The sequence below is a fragment of the Glycine max genome, chromosome 8 (genome assembly GCF_000004515.6).
Source record: "Glycine max cultivar Williams 82 chromosome 8, Glycine_max_v4.0, whole genome shotgun sequence".
NCBI lineage: Eukaryota > Viridiplantae > Streptophyta > Magnoliopsida > Fabales > Fabaceae > Glycine > Glycine max.
The window spans coordinates 44,003,885-44,030,694 of record NC_038244.2 but is presented as its reverse complement, the minus strand read 5'-3'; the positions used below and the strand labels follow the sequence as shown (position 1 = coordinate 44,030,694).

The window sequence follows — 26,810 nt, the reverse complement described above, 5'->3', positions numbered from 1 at the left end:
TTTCACTCACAAAAAAATTATGCTCAAAGCTCTTCGTATTGAAATCCATCTCCTTTGACCACAATTGTCTTTATCCATAAAATTTATCGATCATTTAACTTATCATCACCACAATCAGGTATGCCAAGAAACTTTGTAGCATTCTAGTGACAAGCAACAAAATAGGCAGCACTTGATTTTCCTCAGAACTCTTCCTTCATCTTATTGCACCTGCTTGCAATTTTTTTTATACCAAAAGCAGCATGTGCTTTTAGAAACTGGATTCGGTGCTGTCATTTTTTTTTTTGGCCATGCTAGCTGTTAGCAGATTGTATTTTAAGTTTGGTTTATGGAGATAAAATGAGTAGTCCGATTTTCATTCAACGGTTAAGTTGGTGAAGTTACTGAATGTGTAAATAGCATGGAAAAGCCAATTGTGGGAATCCGGATCCTTGCTTTTAAGGCCTATGTTTAAACTACTTGGGTTCAGTTTTTGAAAAATGAATGAATAATTTGAGAACTGTGACTAGCTTGCCATGGTAGGAGTAACATAGTAAGTTAAACAATCATGGATGCAATCTTTGCAGAAGATATAGCAATGGAAAGTGACTAATCAAGATACATAAGTAAATATTTATCAATTAGATGAGTGACTTGATTAACTACTTACCATTAATGTTATCCTGCAAATCTAACATGTTGGACATTCTCCCTTTACACTGCATGTAGCCAGTGCTAGGGAAACTGAGAAACCAAATTTGGGTGTGGAACCCGTTCAATAAATGCCCACCAAATTTGGCATTCCAGTTCCTCAGAAATCTGGTATGCATTTCATCATTGAAGTAAAAAATGCAAACTACTTTAACAACTTTTTGTATATAATGCGTTGGTCTGATTAAGATGACTGAGCAAGTGTTAAATCAGAAGTTGACTGACAGTGAATCAGACTGATCAATGTCAAGCTCTTCAAATAATCCAACAGTTCCATCCTTATCAAAATCTTGTGCCTCCAAATCTAAATTGGTTACTTTACTTTGCAATGCAGAGAAAAAGCTGAGCCAAGCAAATAGTACCTGCCAATATCCAACACACCATAAATAGTCTCCTTGCTTGAGTAGCTGAGAACCTTCTATCAACATACCCCAGTTAGCAAGAAAATTATCCCTGTAACATGAGAATCAAAAGAAGGAAAGAGGCCGGCTAGAAAAAAATAAATAAAAAGAGTCTCGTTTTATTGATCTAAACCTCTTCAAAATTTCAGTCGGACCAACTTTTTGGTCCATGTGCATAATAGCTTAAATCGGTTCCTGTCTCTCAATCAAGTAATCTCACTTGCTTAGGTCAGGATTAGTCCAACCAATGCCATTCCAGGAAAAACAAAAGCACAGGTGTTAATATCGAATTGTAAGGTATGAGGGACTTAGTCTAACAATGGAAGTATGAGATTCTACTTATTCCAGTGAAGGCTTTAGACTATCCAACTACAAGAACTAAATTTTGTGGTTCAGTTCTCCCAATCAATTGGTATCATAGTCTGTTTTTTTTTTTTTTTTTTTTTTTTTGTTTATCAGCCGTAAACAAATGGTATGGGTGGTGATACCAACATTGTAGTGTTTGAGACAACACAGTTAGCCAGCGTGAGCGCTGGGTCTGTGGAGCATGGTAAGATGTTAGAATCCAATCGTAAGGAATGAGACGAGTCTCACATTGAAGTATCAAATTTTAGTGTAGGGTTTATAAAGTCTTGAGCTCTCCAACTACTGCTAGCTTTTGTGGTGTAATTCTTCCAAGGTTCATTGTCACAATTATAGAGTACATGGCATCAAGAACATGGCCTATTTTCTTCTGGTGCCTGACAAGGTAGAAGATTACATATCCCACACCTACAACTACATAAACTGCATGCGATCACTTCTCTAAAACTTGGATTCTATTTCCCAAATATGGATGGGACTTAGAACATGGAAATTGATCCATTTCCATTTGTCTTAGGAGGAGCAAGATCAGCAAGAGAAGCACTTCTGCAACGGAGATAAGGATCTTTTTGGATAAACTTATTTAGAAACATTCAAAGAGAAGAAAGTAAAAATAAAAATAAGATGAGTGCTATAAGCTAAAATGAACTTTCCATTAGTTAATCATTAGCTAATTTGTAGAAGTTCTTTCATATAACTTCTCTAAAAAAAATGAAAGAATATCTATAAATTAATTAATAAAGAACTTATTTTAACTTATAAAAAATCTCATCTCATTTTCTTTTATTTTCTTCACCTAAAAGTTTTTCTAGAGAAACTTATCCAAATGGTCCAAATTCTTTCTTAACTGCTTTTAGCCTTTGAGCTGCAGGGTCCTGTGACCACAAAATGAATGACTCCTTTACATATGCTTTTAGGAAAAAAGGATCAGTAATAAAGACCCTTCTTTAGATGTAAAAAGTCTATATTAGTAAATTAAAAACTAAAATGCAGATAAAGGATATTATTCCAAATATCAAGACTTAAAAACATGAAACACATTATTTCATACAGCTTTAATTGCATAAACAAATATGGAGATAAATAAATTAACAAAAATATATAATGACTTTATTTATTAAAATTAGCATTTTAAGTTTTTGGGTGATACACCTTCAAATGTTAATATGATGCCTTTGAGTTATACCTGTGACTCTTATGCTTATTTTTCTCTGGGACCATATGTTGTTGCTGTCAACCAAGGACTAACAATATATTTTAAAATGTCTACATGTATCCCTAAAGTGAGGCAATGTGATTATTTAAACAAAGGAACATTCTGAAGATACAAGTTCACCAACCTATTAATTAAGCCTAACAAAAGTTCACATTTACTTAAAATTATATAAAACACTAATAGTTCAACTTTCACACAAGTGTGTGTGTGTGTGTCTGTGTATTTGGTTTTTGGCTTATAAAATGTCAATATTAAAGAAGAGGACATAAATCAAACACTTATGTCTATTAGATTTGAATTTAAATTCCAATGCCTAATTTGAATTTCAATTTTAATTTAATACAAAAAATAATTTGCATATGAAGAAATATAAATTGTTCACATACCATCATTTGGATGCACCTCTCTGTTAATCTCCTTCTTTTCAAGTTATATTGTGCTTTTACAGTGTCTATCCTCTTTTCATATTTTTGCATCTATCTTTCGAATATTTTTTAGCAGAATTATTTTTTACAACGGGAAAATCTATGCATCAGAAAAAAAAATGTCATAAACGTGAAAATAAAAATCAACAAAACTCAGTATCAAAAGTCTTGCATGTGTGTAGGACCAAAAATTTGAAGTATGCAATTGTGGAGAGGCTCTCACTATACAATGCAGTGTGATTGGGGGAGTGTCCTGCAATTCGGTCTTTCATGTGAAGATGCTTGCACATCCCCAAATTCCTTTGATTGAGTTTTTGTCGAGTGTCATGCGATTCGGAGGGTCTGACCGAGGTTTCATTGAGTGTTCGTGATTGGGGGAGTGTCCTGTGATTCAGTCTTTCATGTGAAGATGCTTATACATCCCCAAATTCGTTTGACTGAGTTTTCGTCAAGTGTCGTGCGATTTGGAGGGTTTGACTGAGGTTTCATAGAGTGTCGTGCGATCCGGGGTTTGATGCGAAGAGGCTCGCACAATTCCAAATTCGTCTGATTGAGGTTATCGTCGGTTGCCATATGTGATTGGAGGTCGTGCAATTCGGTCTTTGATGTGAATATGATTCACGAAATAATGCTGCTATAACATCATCATCATAATCGTGAACGTAGAACTTCTAATATTGACGAAAATCTAAAGAAAGCGAAACGCAAATGAAAGAAGCGATCGAATTTAAGAAGGTTCTTCTGCGCCGAAGATCTGAGAGAGAACGAAGTTGTATGTGAAAAACCTTGAGATGAAGAACAAGTACATAGAAGGGAATACAGAAGACTGAGCATTTAAAGGTGAGTATCATTCAATTGAAATGTATTGTATATGGTTTTGAAAGATTGTGAGTATCACTCAATAGAAGAATACTCTTCTTCTTCCACATCATTATTTTAGTTGACATGACAACATAATATGAAATAACTTAGTTTTTATATATTATAAATAGATTAGTTAAAACATGTCATATGTGAACATTAAACTAACCCATAGTCTTAAATGTGGGGACTTACTAAATCACTTATTTACATTTAACTAAAGGTAAAATATAGTTTTAGTTCTGAAAGTGTATGATGATATTACAATTAATCTATGAAAGTAAAAAAAAATTAAAATAAAATTCTTAAAAGTGTAATATGCGAATCATTTTAGTTTAAAATTTAAAAAATCATGTAATTTGAGTTATAATATTAACATACCTTTAACAAGTAAAATAACTACATAATTAAATTTAGAGTCTAACATCTTATATAAGAACTTAATTATATTGAATTTTCTTAATTTTAAAAGTTAATATGAAAATACTTTCCACTTTCGGAAAATAAAATGGTGTGTTTTTAGAATAGTTATTTCTTTTGATAAACAAAAGAATCAAAACTAGAACCTTCAATCCAACCTACCAATTATAGGTATTACCATAGAAATAAATTTGCCAAATACTCCCATCATTTCTGCTGTGATGCATGGCAGCCGAGTGAGTGTTGCTAACTTATGCAATAAATGGTTGCTATAATATGCACCAAGAAAAGTCAATATAAACGATTTCTGCTTCAAAATGATCCCCATGTTTGATTTACGTTATTGACATTTCTTTGAAAGGAATTTACGTTATTGACATAGTGATCATTGGTCGTGGATAAATTCTTATAAACATAGTTTTTCTTATAAACACAGTTTATACAGTTGATGCATACTAATTAAATTAATAGAATCTGTTTTTTTGAATAAAAAATAATACTTCTTGATACTTAATTCTCCCATTTATATTATACTCCAATACTAAGTCTTTTTTAATTGTTGAAAATATATTATATTAGTAACCTGTTCTCCCATTTATATATAATTAAATGAATTAGCAATGTACGTAGTCATTTTGAGACCCAACAAGTTATTTATTCTCTTTGGTTCTTTTATAGAACTCAATTAACGAATTCAAAAAAATTAAGAAAATTAATTAATTCAGTTAATAATATTAAGTTTTTCTAAATTTATATGTTTTTTTTCAAGATTATCCTCAACGCTACAAAAAAATACTCTTATTCTTTTTTAAAATGATTTTATCGAATTTAATTCTTTTAATCTCTCTTATCATTATTATATTTATTGTTTTAATTGTTTATTTTGGAAAAAAAATCTTTATCAATATACATTTTCTTTTACATATTTATCGCTACCCAAATATAATGGAAAATAATTATATAATTAGGACTCAGCAAAAATAAATAACCCATTCACCGGGAAAGCTTTTCCCACATCCAACATTAACCTCTTTTTAATGAACAAATTAGATGGGATTCTCATTTAAATAAAAAATTATTGAAACTTCGTTGCTTTTTTCCCCTATCCCTTTATTAATGAAACCCAACTTAGTTTTTTTTAACCAAGAATTCAAACCAAATTTTGGGTTGAAACCAGAGGATAAAATATTTTTAGAATTCTTCATTGCTACACTCTTAAAGAACATAAGACATTAATCTATTTGTATCTACTAGTTATAGAACTCAAAAAATAACTCAATAATCAAAGGTATTTTTTATTATAAAAAAACTAATTAATACGAAAATATTTTATATTAGTTCTTATAAAATCAAACTTAGTTACCAATAACTCATTAGTTCAAGTGATAATAAACTTAATTTCTTTAAGTAAAATCTCAAGTTTGAGTTTTGTGAATAAAAAATAAAAAGGTAGCAACAAGATTTTCTAAAGAAGATTAGTCATCACTAAAATTGGTTGATACTCTATGTTAATGTCATGATGAAAAAAAAATAAGTCTCTAATTTGATTCTTATAAAAAGGACCAATATGATTAAAAAATATTAAGTGATTAAATGTAATTAATTTTAAATTAAGATGACTATAAAAAAGTTTTCTAATTGTTTTAACTAAAGTTCCAAAATTTCAAAGCAAGACCCTGCTTTACAACCTTGATTATGAACAAGTTAGAAAGACAGAGAAATGATTTCTATTATTGAGACTTTCATCCTCTAAAGGAATAGATACAAATAAGGAGTACAAAATTCTAACATGTTTGAAAAAATATTTCTTAAAAAATTAGCTGAATCTTCCTTTAACTGAAGTACTGAACGCTTGAACGTGTAGTGGCATTGGAAAAAAAAAAAAACTTGACTGTTTGTATTCTACAGAATCTTACACTGTTTTCTCATTAATAATTACAATTCTATAATGTTACTCTAAAGTGCCCTCCTCATCTTGGAGGGTGTAAGTCCACAAATTTTATGGAATACAACTATAATACTAGAAAAGTAGAGGGGAGGGGGCTAACGACTAGGCCTCGAAATCCTAAGATAAAAATAAAAATTAGAAGGTATATGAAAAATATCATGATTGTATCTAATCAAAAACAAACCATGAGTAATTGTCTTTGAGCTTCAATCCTCAAATCTTCCTTCATCTTTCTAATGAAGTCATCAAATTTTCTGTTCAACTCCTCAGTACTTAACACCCAGTTTGGTTCTTCTACAACTTCTTCCTCTTCAACACTTTCTCCAATCAGAAACTCATCAATTTCTGACTCCTTGTCTTCTTCTCCAGCCCCAAATGATGCAGTTTCTCCTTCTGGTTCCTTATCATCTTTCAAAACTGATTCTTTATTCTCTTTTTCTTTTTCTTGTTCTTCACCTTCCAAAATTATGTTTCCAATGCTTTCTTCTTCTCCTTCTTCACTAGAGTACTTGATTTCTATTGCATGTTCTGCTTCTGTATTCTGTCCATGAGGCTCATGAATTTTCTCTATGACTTCCTTCTCCTCCAATATTATTGCCTCATTAGCCTCAACATCTGAGTATGGAGATTGTGATCCATCTTCAACATACTTAGAAGAAGATTCACTTTCAGCAACACCACTAGACCCAGATAAAGATCTTGTTATGCCAACAAATACAAGGAGTCCATTGCATAGGAGAAACATGCAATTCTTGTCTATGGTGTGAGTAAATAGCTGCAAAGAAAATGTAGAGAAGTAGAGGTTGAAGTGGTAGAGGAAAGCAAGCAAGGAAGATGGAGAAACGAAGAAAGAAAATAAAGATAATGGGACCAACAATTGGATAAGCTTAATTAGGTAGTTGTGGGATTTTGTGCTTTGAATCAAAGCTTCTATTTTGTGGGATTTAATATGATCCATACTTCGATGTAGAATGGAAGAAGTGGAACTAACTAATGAGAGTTTCTGAATGGAGGTTGTTATGAGATGGGAATGTTTGTGTGTTAAGGCCATGAGGGCCTCTCTTATATAATGCTTGGGACTAGGGAATAGGTACATCACTGTAGTGTTTTTTTTTAAATTTCCAAAAATACCCATGGTTGGCAAATTATTATGATGGCAGGTGGCATAATTTGGATGTTATCCCAACTCCCAAAACTTACCTTCTATTCAGGGCTTTTGTAATAAATGATGATGGGTACTTCAATGGGACATGGCCAATTTTGAAGTTACTATTTGTCACATAAATCGGCAAAGGGTTATTCATGTTCACTAGTTTTGAGCTTGACATGCCAAAGTGGCTTTCATGTGGAGGGTTAGAGGACAAAATCGAAGTGACTTGGAGGAGGAAAGAGAAAAAGGAAGCCACCTTCAATCCAATGCTACTCCACACTAGTCCTAAATAGAGTTAAAGATTAATGAGTTTTAGAGTAAAATATTTCACATTATGCACTGATAAAAAATTATTGTTGATATAATTTTTAAAATAATTGTTATCAAATTTAATAATATAGAATAACTTATAATTAAATAATGTTATATTTTTTTGTATATTATTAGTGTATACACAATTTATTCAAATCAATAGCTCAATATGCAATTGTCGGATTCATGCGTGCAGGGGCACAACAGTCAAACTATATATATATATATATATATATATATATATATATATATATATATATATATATATATATATATATATATATCCACCAGACAAATTATTTTAAGGATTAAAAGTTCTGATGCTGCAGGTGAAAAAGCTATGAATGGATTTTGCTTAGGAATTAATCCAAGCGACATTGCTAATTTGGTTGGTTATGTTAGAACCGGAGAGCCTTTAGATGTAAGCTACTATAATAATAACAAAATGATATATGGTACTCTTTTCTGTTAGTCTTATCATGATTACCTTGGAATTGAGCAGCAACTAAGCTAGTTATTTGTTAACCCTATTGTCAGTTTGTCACAGCAGCAACATTCCAAGTAATGCACACTTTACATCGTGGCAACGGGTGTTCCTCATCATGTTCTTTTTCCACCATACCTAACCAAAACGTTGTAACTGCAGCAAGAAAAGAAGAGTACACGCAGGCTTTATTTATCATGTTATCAATGCCCAGCTATCATCTTGTTGCGTTCCTATCTATTCCATTTTAAACAAACTCAAGATTGTTTTGGAACAGTAAGCAAAATAAATAGAAACCAGTGAAATTGAACACTATCAAATCAATTTGGCTAAATTTTAGAAAATTACTTAAGGATAAAACCCCTAAATTAATACTCGAAGTTTAGGGATACATTGTTCCCTATAAAATGAAACTATAGTAACGCAAAAATAACATATGGCACTGGTTAAAAGTTTAACCGATGTAAATTTTACGACATCGGTTAAACTTTTAACTGGTTTGGATTTGACGTGTGGTTTACTAGGCAGCGAAGCCCATTTTATGATCAAGTCCATTGGATTGGACCTATCCTAAGATGTAATCCGAAATAATAAATGTCACTACTATTTCTTTAATTGACCGAAGTTGAAATCAACCACCCACTTATGTAAGAGAATGTGACAGAGTTTTAATGCATGTTTGAATTTTCATCAAATTATTAAGAAATTCATGTCATAATTTCATGTGTGATTTTTTATTTTTTATTTTCAAGTGCACAACCATGTTATAAGACATTTGTTTAGTAATTTGACACTTATTTGATTAACCTTTTAAAATTGTACCATAGAAGAGTTGCTTAAATGATCAGAAATAAATGATTTGGCACTTAGATTTCTTAATGAGATTCGATTCTCCACTTTGGTATAAATTCAAAATTAGATGTATCACTTTATTCAAAATGAACACTTGATGAAAAAAGAAGAAATAAAAATATCAAATACCTCCTTATTACAAAAAAGACGAAGTAACTGAAACAAAAGAATTTTAAAATAATAATAAAATATCACTAGAAATGATCTTGGTGTGAGTAATATTGTATTATAAAAGAATGATATTTTTAAAAAATTATTTGTGAATTACGTTAAAAATATATTTAACTACATTTTAATACTAATAGAGATATTTTAAAATAAAAAAATAAAAAAGAAAGAAAACAATATATTACTACTTTTAAGAACATGAAGAAAAATGATAACAAATATGAAAATATTATTATATTATCAAATTTACATCCTCAAAAAAAATTTTAAACCATATAATTTAAAAAAAAACAAAAGCAAATTCTAAGTTTAATAATTGAATAAGTTGAGTGAATAAGTTGATTTTAGTTTGCCCAAGAAGCTTAATTCATTAGGATAAGTACTTATAAAGAAGTCTATCTGTGTCTTTAGTGTTGCTATGGAAAGTTGATTTGCAAATGGTTAAAAACAGAAATATTTTTGGAATGTGTATATAGAGAATTGCTGACGTACTCTAATGCACTCTTTCACTCCACAATTCCATGTATGCTTTAATTTTTTTTTTAAAAATTCGGAGCAACGATTTTATATGCTTTGGATTGGTTCTAAAAAAGATTCAAATTGTCTTAAAATGATTTTTTTTAATATTTGCTGATATGCTCGGTGTTGCTACTGAATCAGATTGACTTGGAAATGACTGAAGATTTTTTTATGATTAACATTGCTATCAAATCAAGTTGTGTTTTAATTGATTAAAAATGGAGATTTATTTTAATGTGCACTGGTTCTATTCGGTAAATTATTTGGAGCTTATTTTGCAGACTATAGTTTGGATGAAATAAATGACAAAGTACAGTGCAGGTGATGGAGCTACTGCGCTTGATATGAGTACTAGTACTTTGAATTTTCCGTGACATTCAATCTATCCTAATTCTTTGTTTCTATCTTTTGCTTTTGTTAACTTTTTTTTTTTTGGGTTAGAGGTTATGTGTGTCATTTAACTCCTTGTGTGAGAGATTAATTTCGTTTTTGATTCGTGACTATTGTTGATCCAAATTTTTTTTGCACTTGGCGAGAATCGGACATGGTTTCTCACATTATTCTCACCGATGTGAACGAAACAGAACCTTGGACCGTTACGCCAACTCTTTAAAATTTTAATCCCAATGATATGGGTGTTTAATGTTTATAAGTTTTGTTCATGAAAGTCACAAAACGTTGATTTTTCTTCTGTCTCTCTGAATTTGAGCATATGACATGAATAGAATGTCAAAATTTATGCTGTTACTTTTGGCAATCTTTCATTTGGGGTCTCGTTTTGAGAATTTTTCTGTCTTTTTTTCTTCTCAAGTTGTCCTTTTTAACTGGGATCTCATTATGGAATCTTATAAGGTTCTATTATTTTGCTACTTGAAAATGCTGTTGGTGTTAAAATGTGGTAATCGGCTAAAATTATGTCGGCAAATCTTAGTTTGTTAGAATGATGATTTTGTTAGTAGGAGGATCAAACACGGAATCTTTTTCCTCTTTCATTTCTTTCTTAGTCATCCAACCCACCTTTTATCTCCAATTGGGCAGCATATAGTTTGTCTTGCTCCTAAGGATTTTGGAGAAAAAATGTAATTCAGACTTGAGAGTGTCTAACCATTGTTTATGGCTTTAGTTTGTTAGATTGCATTTTAAGCTTACCCATTGCTATATAGAATTTAAGAACTAACCTTATGGTGGATGTCTGGATGATTTTAGTAAAGTTCTAATACCGTCCTGTTGTTAGATTAGGATCTCTCATCTTCAGCTCCTGTACTTTTTCTTAGTTTTCTATTGGATTCTACCCCTTGTTGATATGATATGTTACAATTTCTTCTTCAGCCTCTATTTTTGTAGGACCCTACATTGGTATGTTGACATCTTTATATGTTATGAAATTTCAAGGTTTGCTATACTCTACATCAACGACAGGTTGATTCCCTGAGCTATATTATGTACACTACTAGTCTTGTATTGATTTTTCTGCTCCTTTAAATAATTCATCAGTCCTCTTGTCTTTCTGAGATCCTTTTCTATTTCCTTGGAGTATTATTGTTATATGAAGGGATGGATGAGTTGGTCATTTGGATGGCTTCTATATTTATTATTTGTGGTTATGGTGGGAAATGGCCCTCTTTGTGGATAAGTGTGATGTTCTTTTTTATTTTATTCATCACTGTAGTTCTATAAAGACACCACAATGTAGGGGTTCCACCTAGAAAACGTCAATTGTTAAGTCTTACCTACAACAAATACTTTGTAATATAATTAGTCGATCAAAGTGTGATCATACCTAGATAGAGGGGTGTGTTGAAAGTCCCACATAACAGATAGTCATGAGAAAAATGAGACATATTAAAGTCTCACATCGAATAAAGATAGTGTCGAAATAAATTATATAGATGAGGAGTAATTCTCACCTTACAAGTTGATTTTGTGAAAATTGCAAGTGTGAGATATGTGTGATAATGTGACGTGAGAAGGTTAATTGAAGAACAAATTCAGGTGTGTGGCTGTGTGCAAACTTTGTGTTTTATGGCTTTTGGTTTCACATCTGTTTTGCTTATTAATCTATTTTCTACCTTTATTTTAGTAGTTTGCTCTTGCTTCATTTTCGAGTTATACTGAACCAATCTCAGACAAGCTCCTTCCAGATTTGCTTCCTCAGGAGCAACATGTTTCTACACTTGATTTAGATCTCAATGAGAGATTGATTCACTATATCTGGACGGTAAGGCTCCAACTATGAGTTGTGTCATGCCATGTACTTTTTTATAGAGAAAAAGTGAAAGATCTTAATAAAAAATTATATTTCTTAATGTCATATACTCATATTTTTTCAGTAACAACTTTCTCTGTACACTTTATGTCACTCAAGTTTTTAACTGGTTTGCTTGTGATTGTTTGTTAGAGATTTATGTGGATAATGCTGGGGTATTTTATATTTTAATATATAATATGTAAAGCGAGACATACAGGCTGACAAACATTTAAGAGACTTGGTATTGATGCTTTCCTGGAAAATCTAGCTCAGGTTTATGAAATTGTTGTGTATACTGATGAACAAGACAAGATATGGTATCATGATCTTGCTTCTCCATTTACTGAATGGATACATATTATTCTTATTATGAATATTCATATGTTCTTGCTTTTGTTAATTTCTGCAGCTTGTAAACCCCGTTTTAGATAGGCTGGATACCAAGCATTGAATAAGATATAGCAGGCTATCAAGACCTGCTACCAAGTACCAGGATGGGAAGCATTTCAGAGTAGGGTTGAGTTGATGTTCCTGTTACCTCTCAAATTATCAGTCTTATATTCTATTGTTGTGTGGGGCTTCATTAAAATTAGTATTAAGAAGTCATGTCATTGAGTTAAGACCTTGAATTTTTTGTGCATGAACATGACATGAACTTAATTTTCTGGGGGAAATGATAAAGCAAATAGTACACTGTAAATAATAAAGGACAAAGGATTCTAATGCATTAATGAGTCGTAATTTTACTTAAATCTCAAATATATGATGATTAACTTACAGTCAGAATAGTCAACCATGCCAAGGCCCTTTGCTGTACAGTTTTTAAATCATGTCACGTTCTCTGTTAATTGAAATGCATAACTGCATTGTTCCTCAAAATCCCTTTTGTCCCTTCAAAATGCATTGTTCAGTAATCTGTTGTCTGTTAATTATGAACATGTCTTTAGTTTTGAGTTTGAGCATTAATATATGTGCAGTACAAATTATTTAATTTGTACCCGAAAACTTCAGTATATCGGCCATCTTGCTCCCTGCAGTCTCACCATAGTTGTTTTAGGGTTTGCCCTTCTGCACTGCTTGCTATTTGGGATTGATAGCTATGCTTGCAAAATAGTGTTGCTTAGGGTCTGTTTGGATGCATTTTTCTAAAACTACTTCTAAGAGAAAAAAATAAGAACAGTAAAAGAAAATGAGTTTTTCCATAAGTTATATTGAGCTATTCATTAGTTAATTTATAGAATTTTTCACACATAATTTCTCTAAAAGTTGAAAAGATATCTATAAATTAGATAATGGAGAGTTCATTTTAACTTGTGGAGAATATTTTTTTTCTTCTTAATTTATTTTCGTAGAAGTACTAATAGAGAAACTTACTCGAATAGATTCTTATTTAATCTTGTTATTTTCTATATACTACCAGATTGTAGTGTTGCTTCACTTTCAGATGTTTTTATAACAGGATATTCTTTTTTTGTTCACCTTACTTGGCAGGACCTTCCAAAGCTAAATAGAAATCCAGGAAAAGTTCTTAAAGTGTCCGTGTTTTGGAAGGTTGCCTTCAACCAGAGAGTTGTGTCCCTATCAAGCCATGGCATTAATATCTGTTCAACTATGAATTCATGTTTGCCTTTATTGCTGTGACATTAAGTACTCGCAAAAATTGCATTGCCTCCTTCATTTTCTATCTATGTGAAGTTGTTACCCGTAGTAGTACGTCCGGCAAATATAAGACCAGTGATGTGAGATTCCAGCTCAATTCATTACGTGTTCTAAGGATATGAGAGGTAACATTTAATGTTTTGTGCTTTTTAAGCTTTACAAGTTACAACCCTTCTAAAGTTGGATTTTTGCCAACTTTATATAGACTTGTCAGGCCTATTTATTAAGTTCACAGGTGAAAATATTTTTTATTTTTAATTAGTAAAATGACGTGGGATCTATTTTTTAAATTCTATTTTAATTTAAAATTTTCATTTCAAATTCAATTTCTTTTCGCTCAAAGGAACAAACCTTATATGTTAAACCCCCCTTATTTTTTCAGTTCCCCTCTTCTAGGATGGTTCGACACTTGGAGGTAGATATAGTGTGAGGATTGATAGGATTAATGGATGTGGGAATTATATTTGTGGTTGCATTTTTATTTTTGTTCTTATGATAAAAGTAGTGTGAGACTGGTCTGAGTGGTTGATAAATGTTGTAACTTGTAATGATAAATTTTTCCTTGAGTGTCACATCTATTTGATGTGTTGATTTGTGCATGTATAATGAGTCTATGCTAGATGTTGCAAGCTTCAAATGCTCCATTAGACCTTGGATGTGACAGAGATTTTTGTTTGTTGAGGCAGTTTATTTCTTCACTAATAATACCATGATGAAATTCTGCCAATATATAGCATTCTGTAGATTGATAATTTTTCTGGTTGATGGCTTCTTTTGTTGACAATGTTTCCAAATGAGTCATGAGAATGCAAAAACAAAGGCAGCGTGGTTGCTTCTGGAGAGAGATATCACTGAACTAGATAAAAAATAATAATTGTACTTCCTCGAGAGTAGGAGAAGAGAATAGAACTTAGCTTCATTGCAATTCATTGGATGAATTTGTAGATTTTGTTATTTATTCTAATATTTTTAGATGCTTTTTCAAAATCAAATCTAATCTAATCAGAATAAAATTGATTGAAATTGAATTTGATTTTAGTATCAAACCAATGAAATAATAAAAAACTAAAATAATCAAATCAATTTTTTTTCCATTCAATGAATCCTATCTTCCAAAGTACACTGATTTTAATTGATTGAAATGAATCCGACAAAAGAAAGTTCTCAAAAAATAAAACATATCCCAGACTTATCCATTTCTCTTGTGCGTTTGTCTGTTTCCCTGATGAACAATTGAAATGGTTTCTCACACGTCTTTCTTGAAGTTAACACAGCAATTCAATTATAAAATTTAAAAATCTTAAAAACACCGTACCATCGACGGCCCTTATATATTGACCCTACATGCCATCGCCTTCTCATGATCACAAAAATACATAATTTTAAACCTAAAAGTCTAAAACTCCAAAGCAAGATGCAAGAAATCAGAAAATAAAAAACACTTCATAGCTAAAATTTTGTGAACTCTTTTAACTTTAATAGAGTGTTTGGTAGATGAAAATGAAATCAAAGTAAATTAAGATGAAAGTTTTAAATTAAAGTAAAATATAAAAGTGTAAATTAATTCCACCTTATTTTACCATTTATTTAGCTTATTTTTAATTTTCTAACACTGCAAACAAACAGGGCCAACAAACCCAAAGTCTCAAAGGCAAAGGGTGCAAAGCAACAACACCATTTTGAAAAGATGAACATATCTGTTCAAATCTTGAAACATAATATCAGAATCTATTTTAATGATTATTGCTGGACTTATCAGATCATTTACTATTATATCTTTATTGAGTCACTCACATATGTGTAGTCCTATAATTTTATATTTTGATTTATTGTGAGAAATAATTATCACTTCTTTGTGTAAATAAATGAAAAGACACACTTTAAATTGTCATTTCTTTTTAAAAAAATATATTTAATGATACAAATATTTAAATTTGAAGTTGGAAGCATAACATTTGCACACATCATTATTTTTTACATTATCGACTAATAAAAAAATATAATAGATATAATTTTAAAATAATTATTATTAAACCCATTCACAATAAATTGTAATTAGACCACAATAATCTTTTTGTACAGATAGTACATACACTATTTACAGATAATATATACTTTGCATGGCTGTAGGAATAGGGATACTGTCACTCCCTAGACCTTGGCCTCGTTTTTTCCAATCTCTTTGAGCTGCTATCTTTTTTTCCAGCTGCAAATACTTTAGCACCTCTGGTGCGTTTTAATATAATTTGTCTTTTGCCGATACAAAAATAAAAGTCTTAATTTTTTGCTACATTTGCATTTTGAATTAGTACCTCCAATAGCTAATTATAACTTGTCTATTATTACTATGACTTTCAGTTTTCAAACCTATAAAACAAAGTGTGGATTGAATAGTATTTATAACAACGGTAGCAAACTAGAAATTAATGTCCAACGATCCACTAATTAGACGTTAATGTATGACATTTTTTTTTAGTAGTGATTAAGGTATGACATTGGTTTCTTTGTAGCCAGAACAACAAATCATTCGAGTCTTCCATCTTTTCACATTAATTTGGTCTTTTAATATTTAAAAGATAACATTGTTTATACATTGACATAATTAAATTTACATTTCAAAAATCTAAATTGATCTCCAAAAAATTTACAAGATCAATTTGATGTCCCTCCTACCATAAATGACGAGGGAGACACGCACCCAATTAACTTCCGTAGTAATCGTCTGATAACAACAACACCACAACTTGCATCGTGATTAATGTAAATTTCAATGATATGATACTATAGTGCATGTGGGGAGGGTCCAATTCAGAAGATGACACATGCATTAAAAAATGTCATACAAAATTAACACGCATGCAGTTTAGGTCTTTTTAGCCGATAAAATATTTGTCCCTTTTCTAACTATAATTGAATGCTGGCTATCCTATTTGACTATTCGCTTTATGGTGTGTGCACTTTAATTAAAAAAAGAAGAAGTTCGAATTAACTTTTAAGGATGGATATATAGTATATTTCATAAAGAGCAAAAAATTCTTGGCAAATGTAAACATACATATATTATACGAATGTATGACGAAGCCTTATTATGAAATCCATCGATGTGGCAAATAAAGCGAATGGAATTTATTGGATGGTTGATTGATAAAGCGTAGCCTCTTAAGATCACTCGTTTTAAATTCATGGATCGTTTGATGGATTTCATTACATGAAAATCAGCGTGGATATCTCTTTTTAAAATATTGGTTGGCATTAGTTTTAACCTTGATTTGATTGTTGACTTTGATGGTCATGGACTACACAAAATTACAGGATTGTTCATGAGTTTAAGTAATCTATCAATTCAATTCGACCCCACCTGACCTAAATAAATTGAGTTGATGTATGACTTGACCTGATTTTATTCATATCTATAGGGAGACTAATGTGCTTGTCCGGATTAGTTAATGCTTCGCATGAGATGTAGGAAGATTTCTTGATGGGCAAAAGGATGGTTTGGGGTCCTTTTTTAAATTATTTATTAAAAGAGGATTGTTTTCAAACTATTTATTGAGGGAGTTTATTTTTATTTGCATTGCGTCAAAGGCAGGAGCACAAGTTAACATGGAGTTGACATGTTACATTGAGCTGTTGTGCCAAAAGACTTTGCGTAATGGGTTGTTACAATTGCAGTGGTGCAACCATGTAACTTTTCTTGCACTTTGAAAATTGAAATCTCTATTTTTCTTCTATGCTTCGCCCATGTATCTTTTGTAAAATGAAATTTAGATTGAAAATTACTAATTGATTAAACTAATGGATATTCATTCCACATTAACAATATGAATGCTGCTATTTAGCACGAACAACCTCTACACGAATAGTAGGAAAGTAGCATTCAATGATTTGATTTTTTTTAAAACAAATATTGATTGAATAATTAAGAAAATAGTGACAAAAAAAATTATGATCCAGTCACAGAATTATTAGTGTACGTAGTTAGATGATATTAGTGTACATATTATTCATTTCACTTAAAATCAAGAGAATTTCAACAAGTAATTAATGCATTGAAGTTACAATATAATTATCTGATAGTATTTAAGTTTTAAGTAATTTTTTTACCACATCTTGCTTATTTTTAGGTTGAATTCTAAATTATGAGATGTCTTAATTTCCTTTGATGAAATTGAGTGTGAAGATCTAGAAAAAATAAAATCAAAGTGGTTGTGCCACTGCAGCTGTAGCAACACATGTCGACATAGTCTGTCCAAAGGTGGTTGCGTCACTGCAGTTGTAGCAACCCATTGCGCAAAGCTTTTAGCACAACACTTCAATGCCACATGTCAGCTCCCTGTTGAATTGCGCTCCTGCCTCTGGGGCAATGCAAATAAAAACAGACCCCCTTTTGATAAATAATTTGAAAAAGGACCCCAAACGGGTGTTTTTGCCTTTCTTGATGTATAGCAACTTCCGACTTTTATTAGCCAGTTGTTTTTTTGGATTCTTTAGGGATTATCTTTCATAGGATAGTCTTAATGTAATTTTTTGGGCTTCCACTATGTTAATATTAAAAAAGAAATTGAATTTTGATATTATCCAAATCAAACTAGACTTGTTCAAATATGATGACCTCCAATTTGAGTGGAGATTGTTTATTTTTAAACCTATGAATCCAATGATGCAAGCTGTTGACATGACATTTTTTAATTATTATATATATATATATATATTAAAAATATTTCTAGGAAATTTTAAACAATATTTAATTTATTAGACCCTATAGATCTAACTTGACCCATCATTAACCATGTTGGTTAGGTTTGAGTTTTACAAGAAAAATGCACCAACTTGATCGACCTGACCCAAATCAAAATATGTAAGCCAAATTCAACCTTTATACACTCCTACAAAAACTTTACTAGAATTAATTTATGTTCAAGTTTGTTTTCTTGAGTGATAAAGATATACCATTATATATGCATTAAGTTAATTATTATAAATGTGAAATTAATTTGATACTTTTTTTTGGTACAAAATTAATTTGATAATTTGAATTCAGTATTTGTCAATTACTTTCATTGTATATATGAATAAATTTGAACATAATTGATAGATAAGTAAATTATTTAAATATGTTAACAAAGGTTTTGTTTTCACATCTGATGAGTGTATGTATAAAAAAAAGTTGTTGGAAAAAATAAAAATTAGTTTGATAATTTTTATGTCTTGAGCATTGATTTTTTGACTTTTGACTATGTGAATACCTTATTTCGAGGGAAAAATATCACTGTATATAAATGTATCTGTTTTAATGTTTTCATCATCATTATTAGATAATTAGATAACAATAAAGCACTGGAACCTTAAAAAACATTAGTAGTATAATGTACAGACTTTAGACTAATGCATACATCAAAAAGTGTTTTAGTCTTAGTGTTGCTATTCGTTGGGTTAATTTTCTAAAACGATATTAAAATAATAAGCAAAAAGAACGTGCATATAATCTACCAATACTAAAGTGGTATGAATTCAATTGTAATTAATAGCAAATGGTATTTATTTTATTTCTCTCTTAACTTTAAAATGTTTAAATGATTAATAAAATACATTTACAATTCATATTCTCATTTTTTTAATTACAAAAAAATAACTAATAAAAATTAAAAGAAAATCTACTTTAATTTGAATGCAGTGTTCATTCGTTTGGATAGTTGGGATGGGGTGGAGAAAATCATAACATGTACTGTGATTAGTGGTGTTGTGATTCTGGTTTTGTTTGTATCAGAGTAGGTATATCTTGTATCTATGTTGTCTCCCTTAATGAAATTTTTTGCTGATTAAAAGAGGAAGAAAAAAAAAATTGCACCTTGTAAGTACTGTTGTTTTGAGAATTATAGGCTCGTGTATTTATTATCCGATAGTTACCCTGTTACATTGTCATCCCACTATAGCAAATATTCCCCACTATAAGTCAATATATTTTCCACAATATATTAAATGACTGGCATATCCTCCTGATTTCATATGTGCTTGTTATCTCCATTAATGAATTTATAGAACAACAACCAGAAAATATCTTCTTCCACCACCGCACCAACCTCCTATCACTCCAAAATGAGAAATTATTTCATGATGTGAGGCTATGTAATTCCTATATATTAATCTCCACTTGACATATAGTTAAATATTAATTTTTCATAAATTAAAAATTAATCAAATGTTACACATATATAGAAATTAGTCAAGATTATAGATCCATGAGATTTCAAGCTACCTAGTACCTAATCATTGAAAAGCATATGAACCATTGAACCCATGACCATCTTCCTCTGTTGACCTAGTCACCACCACGTTGAACACACCCCTGGTTTGTTTTTGTCATTTTTAACACAGGGTAAAAAGTGGCATGTCATGTTCAGTGTTCACACATCACACAACCATTAGTCAAGGCAAATTTGAGTATAAGGAGTGTCACTGTGTGTAGGCCTGCAAACATAGAGGTACCAAGTGTAATTAAGGCAAACTCTAGGAGGACATATACGTCAGCTACAATTTCTCATTTTATAGAGAACATTTAAACATGTATATTATATGATTCAATTGCATTTTCCAGCGACCCTTCTCATTAACTCCATCTCCAATTCCCTCTTCTTCAATTGTCCCCTCCTCTCAAAACACATTCCACATGGGAGAAACTCAAGAACCGCAACTCTCCCCTGAGACTTGTTTCACCATCCACATGGGAGAACCTCAAGAAGTGCAACTTAGCAAAATTGGTAAGTCAACTTTTCATCTTTTATATTCATAAACAAAAAGTTTAATTCTGTTAGAAATTATAAGACTCACAGTCTTAAGAGCAAAAGTTCATGTCTACTTGTCTTTCCTAATTCCTACAGTTACTTCATAAAACCTTGGTTCTGTGATAATCTATGTGACCAACCACAGTGAAGCCACCTTGGCTGAGCTCAGCTTGTACAGATGATGGATTCTTTTTTTTTTGGTAGAGGTCTAGTTTCTGAGTTGTATGAATATAATACTCCCTAAAACAAACAAAAGTTAAGGAATAATATCTGTTGTTTGGTGTGACTTTTAGTTTTGATTATACTAAGAGGACTGTTTGGTTTCAATTTTTTTATTTATAAATAATTACTATATGCAATTCTGTCCCCACTTTTTTTATACCCCAAATCTTTCTAAACAGGAAAAAGTAATAATTTTGTAATTATCCATGAAGACAGTAAACAAAAATGTTTTCTAATAGTAATAAAGAGACTCTTAGCTTCAGGATAGAGTTGCAAGACTTCCAATTATATTATTATATCTCTGCTTTACCATTATGGGAATGTCAAGGCACAGTTCTTGTGAATGTGAACTGGTGAAGCATCAAACCCAAGCACCCTGATACTTCTAAACAACAACAATAATAATATAAGAGGAAAATGAGTTACATATAAAAGGAAAACATGACTCTGCTTCCAAGCAAGTGAGTTCTTTTGAAACATATCAGAAAGTATACATAACAGCTTTGTCCAATCAATGACATGTTATCTATAAGTTGATATAATGATCAATCATTTGTTGTTGTTTTTTTTTGTTTTTTTTTTTTTTGCAGAACCTAGCGGAGCCAAAGAAACAAATTCCTTGGAGGACAATAGTTTTGGTGGTCCAATGAATGAGTCAATAATGAGTAACAAAAAAAGATACTACCGTTGGCTCAGAGTAGCCATCCATTCTTCACTTGTGTTGGTGTGTGCATCAGCAGCAGTACTCCTCGGAAGATTGTACTATGAAAAGGGAGGAAAAAGCAAATGGATGGGAACACTTGTTCAACTTGCTGGTTTCCCAATTCAGCTTCCTGTTTACTTCTTTTTAGCACCCAAAAATCTCACCACAAATAATAGCATTCATCCAAAACAACCATCAGTTTCAATGCTATCATTTATCTATGTCTCAATTGGCCTACTTGTGGCATTAGATTGTTATTTATATTCAGTTGGACTATGGTACCTTCCTGTCTCTACCTATTCACTCATTTGCTCATCCCAATTGGCTTTCAATGCTTTCTTCTCCTACTTCCTCAACTCACTCAAGTTCACACCTTACATAATCAACTCTCTAGTCCTTCTCACCATTTCTTCAACCCTCCTTGTGTTTCAAAATGAGTCATCATCAGATGATGACGATGATTCAGATTCCACAAAAATCTCCAAGAAAAAGTATGTGATTGGATTCATATGCACAGTTGGTGCATCTGCAGGGTATGGACTATGGCTTTCCATCACACAGCTTGTGTTCAAGAAGGTCATAAAAAGAGAAACTTTCAAAGTGATCTTGGATATGATATTATACCCTTCCCTTGTAGCTACCCTTGTTACCTTAGTAGGACTTTTTGCTAGTGGAGAATGGAGTGGTTTGAAGGATGAAATGAAGGGGTATGAGTTGGGAAAGGCTTCATATTTGTTGAACCTCACTTTCACTGCCATACTTTGGCAAGTCTTTACTATTGGTTGTTTGGGGCTTATTAGTGAGGTTTCTTCACTCTTCTCTAATGCCATAAGCGCTTTGGGAGTGCCTATTGTTCCAATGTTGGCAGTGTTGTTCTTTCATGACAAAATGGATGGCATTAAGGGTATCTCTATGGTGTTAGCTATTTGGGGCATTGTATCATATGTGTATCAACAGTACTTGGATGATACAAAGTCCGAAAACAGAAACACTACTAGTCATGTTCCAAAAGCTTCTTCACCTATAGAAGAGGTTCATAGATGAGTTACGTGGGCTTTTAAGTTATCAATTTGATATTTGTATTACAAATTTACAACACTTTTACATACATGCATATGTTAGTAATTGAACTTTTAGCATCAATCTTGTCTGTCAATTTATATTTATATTTATAATATAAAATCTGGCTCGCAGGCTGTGAAATTTCCATGTCAACCTTGCCATTGAATTTGAGATTGCAGGTCAACTAACCAGTTATATTCTTCAACCATGTCAATTCTTCTATTATAAAGTTATAATACTCTCCTTCAATATATGTCTTAACTATTGGTCAAGTAAGATAGATTTTATAGAAATCTTACACCCCGATTATTTGTCCTTTCTCCAAGCCTAACCATTCTCCTTACCATATGTCCTGAAATACTAATTAAATTCAATTCTCAACAGGTGAACTTATATTTTAACTAGATATGGACTGGACCCACCAGTTTGTGCAAGTCCAAAAAATAATGTTTTGACTTTTGTAAACTATATAATCCTAACCAATGTGGCTATAATTTTTTTTAAAAAAAAAACAAACAATGTGCAGATGATCCGAGTAAGGTTTTATGCTGGAATCTTATAGAGAGGAAAAAAGAAGAAAAGTAATTAGAAGAGAGCTACTAAAAAAGAAGGATAAATATTTTTTTTACAAAAATTAGTCATCAATTGATAACTATTTTTTGCACCAATAAAAAAAGCTATATACTATTAGGATAACTGAATAAATGATTATACCATTATATTCTATATAATAATGAGCATTTTTGTTCTAATTTCGGCTATGTAAAAATTATTTGAAAAGCTAGTTGAAAATTAATTGATAGCTGAAAATTTGTACCTAATTATTGAAAACTTGTAATGGGTAGCTGAAAATTGTTAAACCAACTTATTAAATCACAAGTACTTGGTAAAATTATTTATTAAAGTAACTGAAAAATATAAAATGAAAAAAATGAATATATGTATATGATATTTTTATATAGATTTTAATTTTATTTTACTGATAAAAATATATTTAAAAGTATAATTTTAATTTTTAAACAATTATAATTCTTTATTTATAAATTAATTATTTTAATCATATTTTTATTTTTAATCATTATCTATTTTATATATTCATCTTATACTATATCTTAAAAAAATGATCAAAAAATACTATATCCTAAAATATTTTAGGCCTCAACTATATTAACGGCCCAATCTCTAGGACGTACAAAGTCATTTCTTAGGTCTAGCCTTTGTATTTAACTTATCATCAATGAAGGATTTGAATCTTGCCCTCGTGTATCATGCACCCCTTATTTTAGTTTGAAATATTAAACTACCTTGAATGAGTTAGTATCTCCATTCTCAACCCTAACACCTTTCTCATTCAGAAACCATTCAATCCGCAATAGCAGCTTCCACCAGTGACGACTCCTCTCCATCCCATGACAACTTTTATTCTTCCTGCGACGACTCCTCCTTGTCCTGCACTACCTCCTTCCCTCGACACCCTCCTCACAAGTCACGACTCTTGTTCTTCTGCCTTTTGGAATAGGTGTTCCATAATAGTAAAAAATTAATTTTTGGAATAGGTGTTCCATAATAGTAAAAAATTAATTTTTGGAATAGCTTCCGGAAAAGATATTCCATAATAGTAGAAAACACCATGTTTTGGGCGCAAGAGAAGAAGTTGTCGTCGCGGGAGTAATTTGCACAAAGAAAAAGATGTTGAGATTGAAAAAGAGTAGTTTAATATTTTCAAACAAAAATAAGGAGTGCAGGATGCACATATGGGAACATATGGAAGTGCAAAATTCAAATCCCCTAACAATGTACGAACATGTTTTCAATTTTTACGGGCTTAATTCTCTAGATTTTCATTGAAAGCACTTTTGATATATACACTCCCTCTTTTATGATATGCCTCCCTTTTCTTTTTCTTTTAATTTCTATTATCATAAATATCCTTAATACCAAAAACACCCTATTCTCTATACCCAATCTCCATTGTTCTCTAAATCCTTTTCATTTATTTTCTCTCTTTAACCTTTTTTGGTATGTCGAAGGTATTAGAACTTTACCTTAATTTTATTTCATTACACTCATATAGTGAATTTCATCATACAAGTATTGATACTGGACAACATATATTCAATTTTGTCATACAAAAAGAAATGCCCTCCCAATTAGCAAGCAACCGTTGGGCTTTGCTATTGGAACCCTCCCAATTGCTAATGGTGCCCCTGAATGTTGTAATTGATCATAGTGACTGAAATGCCCATTGCAACAGAAATAGGTTTTTGTTGTGTATAACCACTAAACAACGTATATAAACAAGTTTCCATTGTGTAGTTGAGCAAAAAAAAATACACAAGTTTTGGTTGAGTAAGTGATGGACATAACCATTAATGAAACTTATTTTTGTTTTGTAGTTGAGTATAACTTTATTCTTATTAATTTGATATTTATTTTGTTTCTAAAGGAATTGAAATCTTCTTTCCGTTATAATGCCCACATTGTCATACCTTAGTTTTCACATTTTTTCTATTAATAAAATAGAGACAAAAGAATCACCAATTGACAAAAATCTGTACCACCGGATAATTGGTGATATAAGGGTATGAATTAGCAGAGATATAAGATTAGTTTAATGATAAAAAGTGAAAGGAGGAGGAAGGGACACAAGTCATGAGTTTGAATTTTTTACTAATAAAAATTAATAAACTAACATTTGCTAATAAAAAAAATGTATGAATTAGCTTTGAGAATATCCCTGCGTTTTCCTCAACTTTTTTCTGCAGAAGCTCCATGATAACATCTCTTTTCTCAACACACATTTAGTAAGAATAGTTGTCTCCCTTGAAGTTAATTTACTGGCTCTCTATTTTTGTAACCCATTCATGTCTATTCTGTAGTGGTGAAGCTTCAACTAAAAATTAGGGGTAACCACAAAAAGACTTGATGCATAAGAGAATTAATTATTATTTCCTTCAAACAAATTAAAATATATTTAGCAATCCTCCGACCTACTCAAAGAGTGAAATCTGCCAAACTTGTAAACTGATTTAATTATAAAATATTCTGTTAATTTAATCCTTTAAAAGTTGGTCCCTTTCCAAATTTATTCCTCCTTGACTCACTCACACAACCACAACCAACCAGTAGCCAAAAGAGACTTCTATAATTTGGGCATGCACGACGTTGTAAAGAATGGGATCTAGAGTTGAAATCTAGACAATTGTTCTTTTAATTGTTTTTGATAAAAAAAAAATCTAGACAATTTTTTCTTGACACAAAATCTAGACAAATTTTATTACCACTGAACTTAATGCCTAAGAAAAATAAAATGCCAGTGCTGCTATTTGTTCCACTGGTGCAGAGTGCAACTGTGCAAGTTATATAGATAATCAGTGAGGAGATAATCAGTGAGATCGATTGACGCGAAGTTGGTTCATTCAGTTTAAATAGAAGTCGTTGAAGTGTATGTAAGAAAAAACTTTATCGCCTATATATTTTCTTACTGGACTCAAATTCCATTAAAAATTACTTACGTTTATATCAAAAAACTGTGCAAGCTGTATTGGCAATAGCATATAGTTAAGGAATGGAGTGTTGTTTTGCTGCTTGATTTAACTTTTACCAACCGACATGAATCTACTTCTAAGTTCTACCTGCTAGAGCAAGGCCAATAGCATATGCGCGTTAGATTAAATGTGATGTGCTTAAACAGTTGAGTATAACTGTATAACAATCAGATCATAATTTGGCTATTAATTTTATACAAAGGGTCAAATTATGCTCCATTGGCTTCAAGCTACGCGGATGCATTTATGATCACCATGCATTTACGCAAGTTGGTGCAACAACTAACAACCTTGGATTTTTTGTACCTGAATATTTTTGGGACAAAAATAGAAAACAAAATTCCCAAAGTAACACTATTTAAAAATTATTTGCTCATTCTGTCAAATTATTATTTATTTCCACAACTACACTATTAACCCCCGTCCTCTTAATTTTACATGACCTTATTGAAAAATACTCTAAGTTTCACATTGATTGTCTCAATCCTTCGAGTGCAACTTATATATCTATTGGACAACTTTACTTAATGTCAATTGATTTTAAGATGAAATTTAACATGGTATCAGAGTTAGATTATGTCCGGTGATATGATGGATAGTGTCTAAGCTAGCTCTATTTTATACCCCTGATCGTGCATCCAGGAGTGTATAGCTAGCTACCCTTTACAAATGGTCAAGTGCGAAATTTCCTGAGAAGTTCGCTCTCATATACACTTCCCTCAATGATAAATCTAAGTTCAGCATTATTCGTTTGAGCATCAATCCAGAAAGGGCTCT

The 26,810-nt window shown here is 31.3% G+C and overlaps 2 protein-coding genes, 1 long non-coding RNA gene and 1 pseudogene across 4 annotated transcripts; 2 read left to right on the top strand and 2 right to left on the bottom strand.

Moving 5' to 3' along the window:
• Positions 1–874: 874 nt before the first annotated feature.
• LOC113002338 (two-pore potassium channel 1-like) lies at positions 875–4,129 on the bottom strand (annotated as a pseudogene).
• Positions 4,130–6,245: 2,116 nt separating this feature from the next.
• On the bottom strand, positions 6,246–7,357 carry LOC100781789 (uncharacterized). Its single transcript, XM_006586067.4, has one exon. The coding sequence runs from the start codon at positions 7,280–7,282 to the stop codon at positions 6,497–6,499; it is 786 nt and encodes a 261-aa protein (XP_006586130.1). The 5' UTR covers positions 7,283–7,357; the 3' UTR covers positions 6,246–6,496.
• Positions 7,358–10,133: 2,776 nt separating this feature from the next.
• Positions 10,134–14,642, top strand: LOC102662236 (uncharacterized). 2 transcript variants are annotated; one of them, XR_415739.4, is made up of 5 exons: positions 10,134–11,801; positions 11,893–12,027; positions 12,467–12,568; positions 13,549–13,841; positions 14,099–14,642. It is a non-coding gene; the product is annotated as an uncharacterized lncRNA (long non-coding RNA). The 2 variants fall into 2 exon arrangements; XR_415736.4 differs by having other exon boundaries at positions 10,865–11,801; positions 11,890–12,027.
• Positions 14,643–20,126: 5,484 nt separating this feature from the next.
• LOC100810473 (probable purine permease 9) lies at positions 20,127–22,753 on the top strand. Its single transcript, NM_001317698.2, has 2 exons — positions 20,127–20,474; positions 21,311–22,753. Exons 1-2 carry the CDS (start codon positions 20,384–20,386, stop codon positions 22,465–22,467), a joined length of 1,248 nt encoding a protein of 415 aa, NP_001304627.2. The 5' UTR covers positions 20,127–20,383; the 3' UTR covers positions 22,468–22,753.
• Positions 22,754–26,810: the final 4,057 nt, after the last annotated feature.

Bases quoted from the DNA above. Each gene is read 5' to 3' on its own strand.
- LOC100781789 (XM_006586067.4), bottom strand. From the start codon at position 7,282: ATGGATCATATTAAATCCCACAAAATAGAAGCTTTGATTCAAAGCACA.
- LOC100810473 (NM_001317698.2), top strand. From the start codon at position 20,384: ATGGGAGAAACTCAAGAACCGCAACTCTCCCCTGAGACTTGTTTCACC. The intron at 20,475-21,310 runs GTAAGTCAACTT...TTTTTTTTGCAG, and splicing joins AGTGCAACTTAGCAAAATTG to AACCTAGCGGAGCCAAAGAA.